This window comes from Microcebus murinus, chromosome 11, assembly GCF_040939455.1.
Source record: "Microcebus murinus isolate Inina chromosome 11, M.murinus_Inina_mat1.0, whole genome shotgun sequence".
Lineage (NCBI taxonomy): Eukaryota > Metazoa > Chordata > Mammalia > Primates > Cheirogaleidae > Microcebus > Microcebus murinus.
The window spans coordinates 39534703-39552187 of record NC_134114.1 but is presented as its reverse complement, the minus strand read 5'-3'; the positions used below and the strand labels follow the sequence as shown (position 1 = coordinate 39552187).

At 34.5% G+C, this 17485-nt stretch overlaps 1 protein-coding gene across 2 annotated transcripts in view; it reads left to right on the top strand.

Annotated features, from left to right (window-relative positions):
- The window catches only part of IL6ST (interleukin 6 cytokine family signal transducer), a 49651-nt gene extending 33498 nt beyond the window's left edge, over positions 1-16153 (top strand). For both annotated transcript variants that reach the window (XM_076008028.1, XM_076008029.1), the window contains exons 11-17: positions 43-225; positions 2274-2375; positions 2544-2690; positions 3006-3146; positions 6017-6113; positions 9652-9733; positions 11157-16153. In XM_076008028.1, coding sequence (XP_075864143.1) covers positions 43-225; positions 2274-2375; positions 2544-2690; positions 3006-3146; positions 6017-6113; positions 9652-9733; positions 11157-11891 — 1487 coding nt within the window. In that variant the 3' untranslated portion in view covers positions 11892-16153. The remainder of the gene's footprint in view (positions 1-42; positions 226-2273; positions 2376-2543; positions 2691-3005; positions 3147-6016; positions 6114-9651; positions 9734-11156) is intronic.
- The last annotated feature ends 1332 nt before the right edge of the window (positions 16154-17485 follow it).

The following is a 17485-nucleotide window of genomic DNA, read 5'->3' as shown; positions in this document are numbered from 1 at the left end:
AATGTTCATTTATTATATCAGTATTCAAACTTTGTTTTAAAGCTACTCATCCAGTAATGGATCTTAAAGCATTTCCCAAAGATAACATGCTTTGGGTAGAATGGACTACTCCAAGCAAATCTCCAAACAAATATATACTTGAGTGGTGTGTGTTATCGGATAAATCTCCCTGTATCCCAGACTGGCAACAAGAAGATGGTACTGTGCATCACACGTATATAAGAGGTATACCTGGGTAGAAACACTTACGTTGATATCATTTTTCTAACTCTTTAGATGGATTTTTCTGTTATAGGTGTTGTGGTCCATTGAAAAGACTTCTGATTTATCATAGCTCCACTAATCATTAGATGTGTGACTCTCAGCAAGTCATACTTAACCACTCTGAACTATAGGGTCTACTTATGGACAGAGTGGGGTTAATACAGTCTTTTTTTTTTTTTTTTTTTTTTTTTTTTGAGACAAAGTCTCACTCTGTTGCCCAGGCTAGAGTGAGTGCCGTGGCATCAGCCTAGCTCACAGCAACCTCAAACTCCTGAGCTCAGGCAATCCTCCTGCCTCAGCCTCCCGAGTAGCTGGGAGTACAGGCATGTGCCACCATGCCCGGCTCATTTTTTCTATATATATTAGTTGGCCAATTAATTTCTTTCTATTTATAGTAGAGACAGGGTCTCGCTCTTGCTCAGGCTGGTTTCAAACTCCTGACCTCGAGCAATCCGCCCTCCTCGGCCTCCCGGAGTGCTAGGATTACAGGCGTGAGCCGCCACACCCGGCCAATACAGTCTTTTTTTATACCCCAATATTGTTATATAATCAAAGAAGACTCATAAAGCTGTAAAGTAATAGAGAAATATAAGAGAATCCAACCTTTCCTGCTGACTGCTATTGTATGTTCTTTGTACCTGATTTAACTCCCTCCTTCAGGTGAGGAAATAGTTTCCTAGAGCATCTGGATGACTTACTTAACTTCTTACAGCCCTCAAATAGGGGAAGCAGACTAGAACTCTTATTTCTTTGTCTTTCAATTGGAAGCACTAAGAAAAGACAGGAAGTAATGATATTATAGAGCTCCAAAAGTGGATTGTTCTGTGTTAAGGTACTGTTTATTAAGTGGCTGTAAAGTGATACAGCAACTCTAAAGAAAAAAACACTCAGCTTGAATGAGCTTTTTAAATAAAGAAGAATAATAAGAATTCAGCTATGAAAAATATGATTAATCAGAGAAGAGCCCTAAGCAGAGAGAGATACCTGCTGTAAAGTTTTTAAGCTTTTTATGAAGTAGGTTCTTTGGCCCTCATTAACCTATTATTTAATATGCAGTTTTAATAAGCTTAGTCGTCTAGTTTATCAACCTTATCAAATTAAAAACATGGTGTAACTAGGGAGGAGACAGATTGGAAATAACTAGACAATGGAGACTTTTTTAAAAGTATAGCAAAGGCTTTGGAGACATTAAGATTAGGTATGTAACCCTGTATAGCTCAGTAGTCCTGAAAACATCACTGTTACAGCAGACTATAAAAAATTTTCATTTCTTTATAATATTGAATCAAGAAAAGGTAACCACTCTATTTAAGAAGGCAAAGAAGCATATAACTTCATGAATATAATAGGGGAAAATAAGTTCTTGCTGAAGGTATAAACTTCAATAAAACAAACACCTTAGTTGATGTGGACAGATAATACACTGTATAAAAAGAAAAATTTTACTGGTGCATGCTCAAAAAATAAATTACTGTGATAAAATATGGAGGGATTATAAATAAAGGAAATGTTTAAGATAAATTTTTTTAGTTGTGGGGGAAGTAGCACTAATTCTTTTTTTCCAACTCACCCAACAAACCAGGTCCATTAGTGCTTCTCCCTTGGTCTTATTAGCAGTATCTTGCTCATTAGGCAGTTCTCAGAGAATTAGGTAAGATATACAAAAATTGTTAACTCTTAAGGAAGACCCAGAGTAATTTGAGATCATTGCTTTAAATACAGTCATTACTTTTATTAATATTTATTTATTTTATATAAAATAAATTTATTTATATAAAATAAATAAAATATATTTATTTTTTATCCACTGTATTGGCGATACGTTTACAAACAGTTTTACCCTATTAAGGTTGAATCCAGTACACAAAAGGCAATGCTTAATTAGAAAACTGCAGTTTTAAAAGAAAGGAAATTTAAGTGGTTAAAGAATTATAATGTAAAAAAGGAAAGGAATTAATCTCATTTTTTCATTATGGGGAAAAAATGCTAATCTGCTATTTTTACTTTAGGATACCTGGCAGAGAGCAAATGCTATTTGATAACAGTTACTCCAGTATATGCTGATGGACCAGGAAGCCCTGTATCTATAAAGGCATATCTTAAACAAGCTCGTAAGTCTAAAATCACTTTCTCTGAAAAAAGGTTGAGTTTCATATTAACAAAGTCATATCAGTTTTAAGTAAGAATGTGTTTCATTATGTTAAAATAATTTTATGATAAGGAAATTTTACTAAATTCTAATAGATTTTCAATTAGCAAGTGCATTTATTCTGTTTCAGCACCTTCCAAAGGACCTACTGTTCGGACAAAAAAAGTAGGGAAAAATGAAGCAGTCTTAGAGTGGGACCAACTTCCTGTCGATGTACAGAATGGATTTATCAGAAATTATACTATATTTTATAGAACCAACATTGGAAATGAAACTGGTAATGTAACCATATCAGTTATTAAGACTCAAATGTTTTTTTTTCCTAAGCTTTTAAATACTAACTTATGTTGTACATCTTATCATACTATATTATCATCAGGAAACACCTGAGAGTATACCTTATGATTGTTTTCATGGTTCTATTGAAAAAATATTGTGCTTATAGAAGAATATTATATGTACAATAATCAGGGTTATTAAAGTTGCTTCCTGGCAAAAATATTTTTATTCCCTTCTAATACAATGCCAAATATAGGCCAGGTGAAGCAAAGACACGGAGTAGTTGAATAAAGCAGCTTTTTATTTCTTCCAGCTGTGAATGTGGATTCATCCCACACAGAATATACACTGTCCTCTTTGACTAGTGACACATTGTACATGGTACGAATGGCAGCGTACACAGATGAAGGTGGGAAGGATGGTCCAGAATTCACTTTTACTACACCAAAATTTGGTAAGAAATAATGTAGTTTGATCTTTTATTTTTTTCTTTTCCCTTTTTAAGCTTAATCAGGTTAGAAATGAACACAGTTTATATAGTAATATTTTGTGGAAAAGTGCATCTCTGGATTCATAGAAACAAAGTGTTCATAAATTATGATTTTTATATTTATCTAGTTTTGGTGGTTTCTTTAAACTATAGGAAATATTATTCCTTACCTTTTTGGTGTTTTATTAACTGCTTCTGACCAACCAAATTCACCTAAACTCTACATCCCAAAAGAATTTGTATATCTTTCCAAGCAGGTTCCTTTTTTGTGTGTGTGACAGAGTCTCACTCTGTTGCCCCAGCTAGAGTGCTGTGGCATCAGGCTAGCTCTCACAGCAACCTTAAACTCCTGGACTCAAGAGATCCTTCTGCCTCAGCCTCCAGAGTAGCTGGGCCTACAGGCATGCGCCACCATGCCCAGCTCATTTTTTCTATATGTATTAGTTGGCCAATTAATTTCTATTTATAGTAGAGATGGGGTCTTGCTCTTGCTCAGGCTGGTTTTGAACACCTGACCTCGAGCAATCCGCCCGCCTCCGCCTCCCAGAGTGTTAGAATTACAGGCGTGAGCCACCGCGCCCGGCCTTCTGCTCTACTTTTAAATTATTTGTATTCCTCAGAGCTCTGTTCTTAGCCCTATTTTCTTATCTGCCCATTCAGGCTCCCTGTCCATGACTTCACCTGTCCTCTCCTTCCCAAACACAAGATTTTCTTCCTCTATTCCATGCCACAACCACCCAAAACTTTGCCAAAGCCTGGAATTTAGATGTAATTGCAATAAATTTCTTTGTATCTTTTTCTCTCACATAAAGCAAGTTGTCAGGTCCTATTGATTGTGCTTAATTATTTTTTCTGCCTACACTTTTTCCTCGTTTCTTCCTTTGACCATAAGCTCCTCCTCATGCTTTCCACCTTTTCATGTCTTTCCCCAGTGCATTGTCCTCATTTAGGTGTTCTCACCTTCTCTTGTTTTGGCTGTTCCTATAGCCTCCCTAAAGTATACTTGAGTTAAATTCTTTCTTGTTCCCACTACATTTTGAGTCATTACAGAAATGACCTTATTATATTATAATTGTATTTATAAACCCAGCCTCCAAGTGCCAACACAGTGAATGATAAATAGTAAGCTCCATGTTCCTTGTTGGTTGAATGCCTGCTAATTAAGAGAATAAATAGATGAGTGACTACATAAAACAGATAATAAAAGATTCTGAGCTTTGCTTTCAGGGCTAATAATGAATATTAATAGTTTCTGAGATGAGGTTTGTCCCATGTAGTGGTGTATTAAGAGAATAGATATATAACAAATAATACTTTAAATAAAACTTTATATCATAATCTCTAGAAAAACAAAAATAAACTCTTAAAATATTTTTCTTGATTACAAAAGTAATGGTCAGTCATTATAGGGAGGAAATTTAGACTATACAATAAAATACAAAGAGGAAGAAAAATCATTCCTAATCCCTTACCCAAAAATAATCTAACATATTTTTATATCTTTTAGTCTTTCCTATATATACATTTTATTCCAAAAATTAGATCATGCTCATTAGTATTATTTCATAATCTGCTTTTTTTCAATTACCTATCTATTATTTCATGGATCCATTATGGCTTCTTCACATGGTATGGATCCAAAGACCTAACAGCTTACTTGAAGTAATATGGCATAAGTAAACCAAACAAATAGAGAACCAGTGGGCTATGCGGATAGTAAATAAAGTAGGAATTTAAACATCTCAGTTGGGGAGTGAAGTGGGTCATCGTCAAATAGAGTTATATGGAGGAGACAATACTTGAGTCTTAAAGTTAGGATGTAAACAAATAGGAAGAGGGTGGTGTCTTAGAAGGTGGCATGGGTAAAGGCCCAGGCATGAAAACATAAAAGCTTAAGTTTAGTAAAGGAAAAGTTCTGCCTAAATTAGACTTGGCATTATATATATATAAGATCCTTAGCATTTAAGAGTTAATGTATGCCAACCCATAATTTATTCCCAAGCAGTGATCTATTTCTTGATGTCTACTGGGCTTCATAGGATAGTAGGGTTACTTACAAAGGGATATGGCTATGTGTAGTGGGAAGAGAAAAGTGAGTGAATAGTATATGGCTGCAATATTATTTTCATACCTTACTTTGTATATATATAGCTGCAGTGTTACTTTCATTACTTTGTATGAAAGTAATACTGCAAATGCAGTATTGTATATAATATTGTATTAAATAATATCTCATTTAGGGAATTTAGACTATACAGTAAAATTTAAAGAGGAAGAAAAAATCAGTTGTATCACCTTTTTGAAAATGGGTAAATAGTTATTAAAAATTGTTTGAGAGTTGTGTTTTTATTCCTCTTAGAAGGTTAAATTTTTAGTTCAATTAGTTTATTCTATAGCTTTTCCAGTTTTACCCAGTATTCATACTTGTTCTGATATGATTTGTCTGTTATATGGTGATGAGTGTTAGAACTCAAAGATAAGCTTTGCTAAGATTCTGCTGAATGCAGATCATAAATATAATAAGGGGACAGTTTGAAAGCTCTAATTTACTGGGTAGATTATCCAATTAACTGAACTATATCATTTAAATCCCCCAACCAACATTATATTTTATGCTTAGTATGTGGCCAGGTAACTATGTAAGGCATAAATGGCTAGAATATGATTTCCTAAGGAGGGTGGTGGGAAAACTAGCTTTAAGTCTGAAAAGACTGTAAAAAAAATTAGGATGGTATTTCATCTTTTCAACAGTAGTCTGGTTGGGAAGTTATATTATTTCTCCTTGGTATGTGTCTACAGTTATTTCCCATCATACCCCTGTCTTTGTTTTTCAGCTCAAGGAGAAATCGAAGCCATAGTCGTGCCTGTTTGCTTAGCATTCCTATTGACAACTCTTCTGGGAGTATTGTTCTGTTTTAATAAGCGAGATCTGTAAGTACTCTTATTCATATGTTTGCATCTTCCTTCTATTATTATTGAAGTATAATTTATGTGTAATAAAATTCATCCATTTTAAGGGTATAGTTTGATGAATTTTTATAATTATATGCTAATATATAACTAGCACTATAATCAAGATATAGAACATTTCCATCACCATAAAAAGTTTCTTCATTCTGTTTTATAGTCTCTCCTCTTCCTCAGTCTCTGACTCCAGGCAGTCATTGATCTGTTTTCCATAATTGTAGTTTTTGCCTTTTCTAGAATGTCATATAAATGGAATCAAATAGGATATAATGTTTTGTGTATGACATCTTTCACTTAGGATAATATTTTTGAGATTCATCCATGGTGTTGCATATACTAATATTTTTCTCTTTTTTATTGCTGAGTAGTTATTCTATAGAATATAAGAATGTATCAAAATAGTCATCCATGAGGGAAGTTTAGCTTGTTTCCAATTTTTGGCTATTATGAATAATGTTGCTATGAATATTCACATACAATGCTTTGTGTGGGAATATGGTTTCATTTATCTTGAATAAATAGGATTAGGAATGCAAGGTCCTATGGTAAGTGTATGTTTAACTTTATAAAAGACTGCCAAACTTTTTCAAAGTTGGGTATGCCATCTTGCATTCCCACCAGCAGTGTTCCATATCATCACTAATACTTGGTACTAATACAGTTTTTAAATTTTAGTGATTTTTTTCTAGTGGGTGTGTAGTACTGATTATGGTTTAATTTCTATTTCGCTGATGACTAGAAGTGGATCCTTTCATGTGTCGTTTACATATCTTCTTTTGTTATGTGTCTATTGAAATCTTTTGCCCAAGTGGATCCTTTCATGTGTCGTTTACATATCTTCTTTTGTTATGTGTCTATTGAAATCTTTTGCCCGTTTTCAAATTGAGTAATTTTGTTTATATTGAGCTATAAAAGTTCTTTGTGTGTATTGGTTACAAAATTTTTATCCCAGTCTGTGCTTTGCCTTTTTGTTTTCTTAACTATGACTTTAGAAAAAAGTTTTAATTTTTAAATTCATTTTATGTTTTGTTTTCCTCTGGTGCCTACATTTTGTGTCCTGTTTAAGAAATCTCTGCTTAACCAAGTGTCACATATTTTCTGATGTTTTCTTCTAGAAGTTCAATAGTTTTAGCTCTTATGTCTGTGATCCATTTTGAGTTTGGGGATATTTTTTTTGTTTTTTGAGACAGGGTCTCGTGTCACCAAAGCTGGGGTGTACTGGTATGATCACAGCTCATTGCAGCTTTGAACTCCTAGGTTCAAATCATCTGCCTGCCTCAGCCTCCCAGGTAGCAGGGACTTATAAGCATGTGCCACCATACCCAGCTAATTTTTTTTCTTTTTTTTTTTTTTGCCCAGGCTGGTCTTAAACTCTTGGCCTCAAGTAATCCTCCCACTTTGGCCTCCCAAAGTGCCAGGATTACAAGTGTGAGCAACCACACATGGCCCATTTTGAGTTATTTTTGTGCATGGTGGGAGGTCAGGATCAAGGTTCATTTTGTTCCCATAGATGCCTAGTTCTAATGTCATTTATTTTGAAAAAACTTTTTCCTATTCAGTTGCTTTGGTATCTTTGCCAGAAGCAATTATCCATATAAGTCCATATCTATTTCTTGACTCTTAATTCTATTAATCTATCTATATGCCTGTTGTTACGCCAATATAACACTGTCTTGATTAGTATAGCTCTATATAGTAGGTTTTGAAATTAGGTAGAATTCCTCCAGTATTTCTTCTTTTTCAGAATTTTGGCTAGGTCCTTTTCCTTTCATATAAACTTTAATAACAGCTTGTCTGTTTCCTTTAAAAAACACTGCTATAATTTTGATTGGGATTTTATTCACTCTATAGATCAATTTAGGGAGAAATGCAGTCTTCGCACTGTTAGTCTTTTAGTCCATCAACCTGGATTGTCTGCTTACTTCTCTGAGTTTTTGTTTAATTTCTTTGCAATGTGTTTTGTAGTTTGAAGTGGACAGGCCTTGCACATCTTTTGGTAAATTTATTCCTAAGTATGTTTTCTTGTTACTGTAAATGAAATTTTAAAATTTCTAATTGTTATTAGTTTATAGAAATATAATTTTTAAGAAATTATATTTCTTTTTGTATTCCTTAGGATTTTCTACATACAGTCATGCTGCTTGCAAGTAATTATAGTTCTTATTTTTATGCTTTTTTTTTTGTCTTAATGCACTGGCTAGGACCACCCCTACAATGTTGACTAGAAGTGATAAGAGCCAACATCTTTACATTCCTGACTTGAAAAAGCATTTAATCTTTTATCATTACATGGGATCTTAGCTGTAGCTTAAGTGGGGTTTGTTTTTCTCCCCCTTACTACTTCCTCCAGAAGGAAGTTCTTATATCTTCTGTTAGCAGTTTTTATCATGAATAGGTGAATTTTGTCAAGTGCTTTTTCTGAATCTGAGATCATACAGTTTTTTTCCTCCCTTCCATGAATATGATAAATTTTACTGATTTTCATATACCATCCTTGCATTCCTTAGGTTTTGCTACATTGAGTTTGTTAATTTTTTACATCTATATTCATGAATGATATTAGTCTGTCCTTTTGTGTATGATGTCTTTGGTTTTGGAATCAGGGTAACAATATAAAATTAATGGGAACATGTTACCCTCCTTTATTTTCTAGAAGAGTTTGTGTGGTATTGGTACTATTTTTTTTTTTTTTTTTAATATTAGACAGAATTCACAAATGAAGCCATCTGGGCCTAGAGTTTTCTTTGTGGGAAGGTTTTTAATTAAGTATATCAAAGCTTTCTTTTTCTTGAATCTGTTTTGGTAATTTCTGTCTTTCAAGAAATGCATCCATTGGTTGGTCTATTTGTCCAGGTTGTCAGCTTTACTGCTTTTTCATATTACATCCAGATTGTATAGGTGTTTCTTGCAGGACAGTCAGTCTGATAGGATCTCACTCTGCCTTACCAGAAGCACCATTCTTACATGTGAACTTATTTTCAAGATGGCTCACTTCCTATACTTAATGGATCTCTAACTTTGAGCTAGGAACTATATTAAGGTAAACATACTTAAGTAGGTTTTCGATAATATGGCTATCCCAAGTGAATTGGATATTTTAAATATGAACCTTTTTTCATTGTAAAAAAGATAATTTATATTCTATTTGATATCAATTTTATCTGGGTTATTTTAAGTGGAAATTGAACATTTTTGCTTTTGTTGGGAGGGGGTGTACCATAACATGTTTTGGCCTGGATAAAGTTTTTAAGTGGTTTTTACTGCAGAATTTTGAGAATTTTTTAAAAAATTGAATACTGATTATTAACCTTAGACTTGTTAACAGGTCTTTATTATGAATACATTAAGACCCTTATGCATTTTCAACAATATTTTTCTATTGGTTACAAGAAAAATAGTATTTTTGTTTGGCTTTGGGGTTTGGTTCTTAAGATTCTTACATCAACATGTTTAGAAATAGGGACTATTCATTGTTTATTACATGCAGTTCTTTTCTCTTCAGAATTAAAAAACACATCTGGCCTAACGTTCCAGATCCTTCAAAGAGTCATATTGCCCAGTGGTCACCTCACACACCTCCAAGGGTAAGATAAAATACTTCTGAGTTGTTTATTAGGATACATTTGTAGAGTTCAACCAAGAGATAGCCTAAATCAAACAATAAATAAAAATAAAAGTTACACAATGAAAATTTTAATCAAAATTTAAAATACAGTACATCATCTTAGCATATTTGTTCTGATATTCCTAATTCTCTATTTAGTAAACAAATATTTCGTTGAACTTGCTAAAACTCCTATGAGGATAACTTTGTTAAAAGGCAAGCATTTTGGATTGAATATTAGAACCAAGTTTAACAGTCTACCATTTAGCACTGATGAAATGATTTCTGGGAATCTACACTAAACTCTTTAAATATACCCCAAAGGGGAAATAATTTGCATATATCATCCTCCAATAATCCTTTTATTTTATGTAACAGATTGAAATGTGTTATGTTTTTATATTCTACAAAACCTCGGTCATTCAGGTTCCATTTTTCTTAATGTTTTCTAGTTTGCTGTCTAGGTATTAAATACATTTTGATAAGCTAATGGCCTGCAACTAGTAACACCAACAATATTAATTTGGAACTTCTGAGGAAATACAGCCCGATTCAGATTTCTTAGACTCTTTCTTTAAGAGTCTCTCGCTCTGTTGTCTGGGCTAGAGTGCCATGCCCCGGTGTCAGCCTAGCTCACAGCAACCTCAGACGCCTGGGCTCAAATGATCCTCCTGCCTCAGCCTCCTGAGTAGCTGGCACTATCTATAGGCGGGTGCCACCACACCCAGATAATTTCTATTTTAACAACCAGGTGGGTACAGCACTCACTGGCCTCGAAACCTTGCCCACAGCCGGCACTCACAGTCCACGATAGTTTGTGCTGCGCATTGACGACGAATCCATTTTGCTCTTGTGTGATGAGGAAAGCTTTAAAGCACTGAAAGCTTGTTTTACTTTACAGGCAGGCTGCTTTACTTGTAATGTAAATCAGAATAGGTAACATATACATATGTTTTCATTATGTTATTTTTAAATGTTCACAATTTTATTTTGATATGAAAAATTAGAAAGTCATATCACAGCTGTTGGCTGAAGTCGACATGCGTGTTCATCTGTGGCTATCAACTATAGTCGATGCTGGTACTGAAGTTGTTAATAGAAACAGGTTCTCACTCTTGCTCAGGCTGGTCTCGAACTCCTGACCTCAAGCGATCCTCCTGCCTTGGCCTCCCAGAGTGCTAGGATTACAGGCATGAACCCACAACTGGCCAGACTTATTTATAATATCCTCAATTTGGGTAGTTGACAGTGATTTAGTGACATAATATGGGTTATTTCTGCACTACTGAAAGTTACTGAGAAATTTCACAGATGTATTATCTCTGTGGCTTTAATATTTGCCATATCAGAGTTTCTAAATGAACTTTGCCATAAGTAATAATCTATTTTTTTCTCTTCCTTAGCACAATTTTAATCCAAAAGATCAAATGTATTCCGATGGCAATTTCACCGACGTAAGTGTTGTGGAAATAGAAGCAAATGACAAAAAGTCTTTTCCAGAAGATCTGAAATCACTGGAACTATTCAAAAAGGAAAAAGTTAGTACTGAAGGACACAGCAGTGGTATTGGGGGGTCTTCATGCATGTCTTCTTCAAGGCCAAGCATTTCTAGCAGTGATGAAAATGAGTCTGCACAAAATACTTCGAGCACTGTCCAGTACTCTACCGTGGTACACAGTGGCTACAGACACCAGGTTCCATCAGTCCAAGTCTTCTCAAGATCTGAGTCCACCCAGCCCTTGTTAGATTCAGAGGAGCGGCCAGAAGATCTACAGTTAGTAGATAATGTAGATGGTGGTGATGGCATTTTGCCCAGGCAACAGTATTTCAAACAAAACTGCAGTCAACAGGAAACCAGTCCAGATATTTCACATTTTGAAAGGTCAAATCAAGTTTCATCAGTCAATGAGGAAGATTTCGTTAGACTTAAACAGCAGATTTCAGGTATTCCACAGTCCTGTGGATCTGGGCAAATGAAAATGTTTCAGGAAGTTTCTGCAGCAGATGCTTTTGGTCCAGATACTGAAGGACAAGGAGAGAGATTCAAAACAGCTGGGATGGAAGCTGTGCTTGATGAAGGAATGCCTAAAAGTTACTTACCACAGACTGTAAGACAAGGTGGCTACATGCCTCAATGAAAGACTAGTTTCTGTTACAATGTCAGAAGTACCTATAAAGCTAAAAATATCTGTGAATTCAGATAAAAAATAATCTTCACTCTCTGAAGGTAATCATTTGCCCTTAAGGACAAAAATGTACTGAACTCTCCATGGGCTATTTCCATCCCAGAATACCTGGGATTCTCCTTTAAGCACTACATAAACTGACTTTATCCTCTGAATAGCTGAATGACTTTATGCTGTTTCAGGATGTTTGCACTGAAGAAAAACAGAAAGCTTGTCTGAAATTTATACAGTAAAACTTCTTGTTTTGCTACACAGAAAACAAAAGGTATGATATACTTATGATATGTATGATAGAAGCAGTGATATACTTAGCACAGCTACACTGATTTTGATGCAAGTAGTCATCAAAGTGTCTTAGAAACAGTTAATATAAAAAATTAGAGGAACAAGGTCTAGACTGCCTACTTCACCTGACAACATAATTTAAAAAGAGATCCACATGACATAACTATATGAGCCCAGCTTTTGGTAGTTTGACAAAAACAGGGGAGGGCCTCATATTTATATCAACATATAAAATATTCCTTAGTTCCCTTCCATTGGGCATAATGTTGCCAGTTGTTGCTGGAGGAATTCTGGAGCTTTAACTTGACATATTAAAAATGTTTTTTTAAATATATAACCAATTTCATTAATTTTCAGAAATTTGCTATTATTGACAACTTCTTTAAAGATCCATCTCACAAACTCATAAGAACTGGGAATGCCACATTTAAAAATTGTTTGCCATTTATAAATGCTTACATTGTTGACATTTTCTATGCATTTATATAAAATATATAAGCATCATTAAGACTTCAGAGAATTTGGCGATGAAGCACTTTATACAATGTTTTCAGTTTAAAGTGTATTGGGGGTTTTTGGTTTTTTCACCACTGATCAGAAAGCAAAAGTATACTTTGTTTTTAAGTAGGGCAAGGTTTTAAAATTTTATAAGTGTTTTAAGCAAACTAAGAGGACTGAAGCAGTATTTACCAAAACAAAAGAGAACCCCAAAAATGTACATATTGATCTTAGCAAATATCCTCATTGTAGGGACACTTAATAAAGAGTGTTTTGTATCTGAGTTCTAGTGGAACTTAGTTCCACATTGTGATTTAGGATTTTTTTCTTTTTTTGAGATGGGGTCTTGCCATGTTGTCCAGGCTGGTTTTGAATTCCTGGGCTCAGGCAATCCTTCTGCCTCAGCCTTCGTGGGACTACAGGCATGAGCCACTGCACCCAGCTTAAGAATATTTTAAACCTCTTCTTCAAGAGAAAAGTGAGCCAGACCTCCAGAGTTTAGTGCTAAAGCCACTAATGCATTTATGCTGTCCCCTAACCACCACATGTGACATGGAGGCAGGGGCTGAGGAAATAAGAGGAAACTGTCATGCAGCATTAGTGGTTGACTACTACTATCAAGTGGGTTCAGAGGAAATAGATTTTTCTGTCATAACTAAGTTATAGAAGCCAGGCAGACTTAAAATAGTTTGTGGAGGTTATTGAAGAATAAAAGACTAAGAAAACTTTGTATACATTTACAATTGAAATGGAATTCTAGTTTTTAGTCAGAATATTCATATGTTAGACTTCCTATTTACTTTATCCTTTGTATTCTTAGATTTATATAATGCCTAATACTTTTCAGTTTGTTCACATACATGGTCTGAGTAGATGCTTTATTCTGATATATTCAATTTCCTACTTTAAGCAAAAGTAGATTGGTAGAACAAGGAAGATTAGGGACAGAGACCCAAATTCACACAAGATAGTGGCAACACCACCAAAGCTGGGCCAGATCAGACTGGATTCGTCTTGCTATTTATGTCAAGAAATTTATACCTGTTACATTTTCCATTTCCTCAAAAATAAGTGTTCATGTTATTGAAATCGTGTTTACCTGTAACCTTCCTCTTAACAAGTAGCCATATTGTAGTGTGAGGTTTATACATTTTGGGGGCAGTTTTAAAATGTGAACTCGTGATCTAAGGGGATAAGAATGAAGGATCATTAAAGAAAGGACTTCATATAAGCAGATTTGCATGTTAAAATCTATATAGAGCATGGTACAGTAAGTGAATGCCCATGGCCACAAGAGCACTTTAGACAGTGAGTGGATATATGGTTACTGTGCAAAAATTCATTCAGGAAATGAACATATATTTGAGCACTAATATGTAATGTACATCTTTGCCCTAAAAACCAATCATAAAACTTGTTTTAAATACAAAATTACTTTCCTAGAGCATGTCTTAGAATAATCTATGTTTTCATGCATGTAGGTTGTACTTTAGATTTTACATAAACCTAAAATATCCTCTGCTTACCTAGTCTAATAAGTTAGTGGATTACTCTTTAAATCTTTAGTGTCTAAAAAAATGTCATTTAAAAAGTAATGCCAGCACATAAGAAAACAGCCTTTGTGGACAAAACTAATTCACTGCTTCTACAACTGCAGTTGCCCCTTTTAGGATTTAAAAAAAGAAAAAAAAAAGATCTGTGTTGCTATTGTAATTTGACTGTCAGTTACTGGTATCCTTCCTTCATCTCTCATGAAAGGATAGTGCTGCTGAATAATTATTAGAAAACTATAAACTTCAGACTTTCTACCAGTTAAATTTTAAGAATTTAATCCTTTTTTAGTATGGATCAATCAGCACTCAGGAACATACTCAATATTTGAATAGAAGCATGGAGAAAAAAAACAATCATTAATATGTTCTCTTCTACCTAGTTTAATTTCAACCTTATTCTTGGATAAGGGATTTTACCACATGTAGTCATCCAATGACCATAATTCTTATTGTGAAGTTAAAGGTTAATGAAGTATATTTATAAAGCATTTATTAAAATTCATCTTTAAAGTAGAAAATCTAAAGTAGTTTTAGAAATAGATATCAAACATAAAGATGTCTTTTTCTACCCACACAGTTAACTAGTTAAAACTATGACCTATTAAATGTAGAAGTAGAATAATCATATAGAATTCCCAAAAGTATTTGTTTACTGGCATATATTGACCAAGTAAATCAATCAGAAGAGATCTTCCTCCTGTTATATTCCACATCATTCTTTTCTATTTGATTTTGCTCAGTTGGTATTAAGAGCATACATTTCTGTGTCAGTAAGGTTTTTATTTTGTTGAGAGATGAGTAAAATATTAAAGTAATCTACATAAAATTTAAAGTTCAATTATTCAAAAGAATTGATTGGGATAGCTTTCTATTGTAGATACTAGATTTTTATTGCTCAGATTACTTTAAAAAATTTTTTTGTACTTTTCTATAAGTTAAAAGAATATAGAGCCATAAAATGGCAAGGTATTTAGGGTTAGCCTAAAATTGGACATTGTCATCCATTTCAAAGAAGATATGAACTAGCAAATTTACAGCCTATTTCTTCTTTGGACTATTCTTTGGCAGCAGTTCCTTTTCAGATAGTTTATAAACAATTGAGATGTAAGTCAAAACTTTCCAAAGCCAAATGCAACATCTTTTGGATTAATTTTTTTCCATCATATAGGTTACTAGTATGTGCACTAGCATGATATTCTTGTATATGTTGCAATAAAAAGGTGGCAGCTCAGAGTGAGCTCTTCCGTTACTCATTCTGTTCCTAAATTTTTAAGGGCTTTTTGCAGTCAGTAGTTCCTGCAAATGGGTTACATTACCCAGTTGTTCACTAAAGTTGATGGAACATGATGAAATGCATTTAAGGCTGATGGTAACAGATGTTCCAAATCTTTTATCCCTTGAACTCAAGCTTTGTCTGAATAACTACATGTTTCAAATGCTGTTAGATGAATACCAAAATGTGATGTGTCAGAAACAAAGGGATATTTTAAAGGTAGATATTTGAAAATTTTTTAATCTTAATGTATAATATATGTATATTGAATAATATACTCTAAAAATAAATGTGCAATCTGCTGGTAGGACAATACAGTGATTAGCATTAGGTGTATCTCCTTTTTGTATCCTAGCTATGTCCCGTTTCCTTCTAAGTGCAATCCTTTCACATCCACTTGCTGTTTTACCCCACCTAATGTAACTTCATTTGGAAAGCTTGTCTATGGTATGTATTTTTACCTTTGCAGTGAATTGCATGTGCTAATTATAACCACAGCTTTCATTTTTTGTTGACATAACTCTAAAGGTTACCATAAGCATTCTATTATATATTAGCCCTAATCCTTTAAGTAAATTTCAAGAAATAAATTCTTATTCAAATTATTTCTGTGTGTGGTCACTACCATCCGACTAATCTATGCATGTTTGGGGTGACAGTATTTATCACTACTGATGTTGGGCAAATAAACACCTTAGTATAACGTAGTTGCTTTATGTGGGTTTTGTGGCTTTTAACCACTTTGGTACCGTGCTCACCGGCCGCAAAACCTGTGCTTGTATGATGAGGAAAGCTTTAAAGCACTGAAAGCTTGTTTTCCTTTACAGGCAGCTTTACTTGTAATGTCAGTCAGAATAGGTAACATATACACATATGTTTTTATTACATTTTTAAATGTTCACAACTTTATTTTGATAAATGAAAAATTAGAAAAGTATCACGACTGTCGGCTACGGTTGTTGTGCACGTTCATCTGTGGCTATCGACTATGGTCAACACTGGTACTGAAGTGGTTAAACACTTTATTTGGCATAATGGAGTAGGATTTAGAGGAAAATCTATACACTATCATGGCCTTAATAACATAGAATGGAGATGGCAGGTTCATTTACTAGTTTTCCATATTTATTAGAAGAGTTCTAGAATCCCAGCATCCTACCTACCTCCCTGTGGACTTTTTTTTTTTTTTTTTTTTTTTTTTGAGACAGAGTCTCGCTTTGTTACCCAGGCTAGAGTGAGTGCCGTGGCGTCAGCCTAGCTCACAGCAACCTCAAACTCCTGGGCTCAAGCAATCCTGCTGCCTCAGCCTCCCGAGTAGCTGGGACTACAGGCATGTGCCACCATGCCCGGCTAATTTTTTCTCTATATATTAGTTAGCCAATTAATTTCTTTCTATTTATAGTAGAGACGGGGTCTTGCTCTTGCTCAGGCTGGTTTCGAACTCCTGACCTTGAGCAATCCATCTGCCTCCCAGAGTGCTAGGATTACAGGCACGAGCCACCATGCCCAGCCCCTGTGGACTTTTTTTAACCTACTGTGTCAAGGGACCAAGTGTGGAGGTACTGCGCCATCGTGTGGCCCATTTATGCCCACACTGCTGGAGTCTCCATCCTTGTCATGGAGGCATGAAGCAGAATGATGCACAGCATCCCACTGCTGCCTCTTGAAGTTACTGAGTAGTAGTGTATGATACTAGCTTAGTCAACAAGTCCACCTGGAAGAAAAAAAATCTCAGCTATTAGATGTATATGCCTTCACATTGTGATTTTATCCAAAAGTGGAGTAAAAAAATCTACAAACTAGTCAACAAGTAAATGTCATCCAGTCACATATACACTAGAATTTATAGCAATAGTATCTCAGCTTTGGGCTATGTATTCCTTTGTTTAAACTCTTATTTGGCTATGGCTTTTATAGGCTCAGCCTATCTTTAAGCC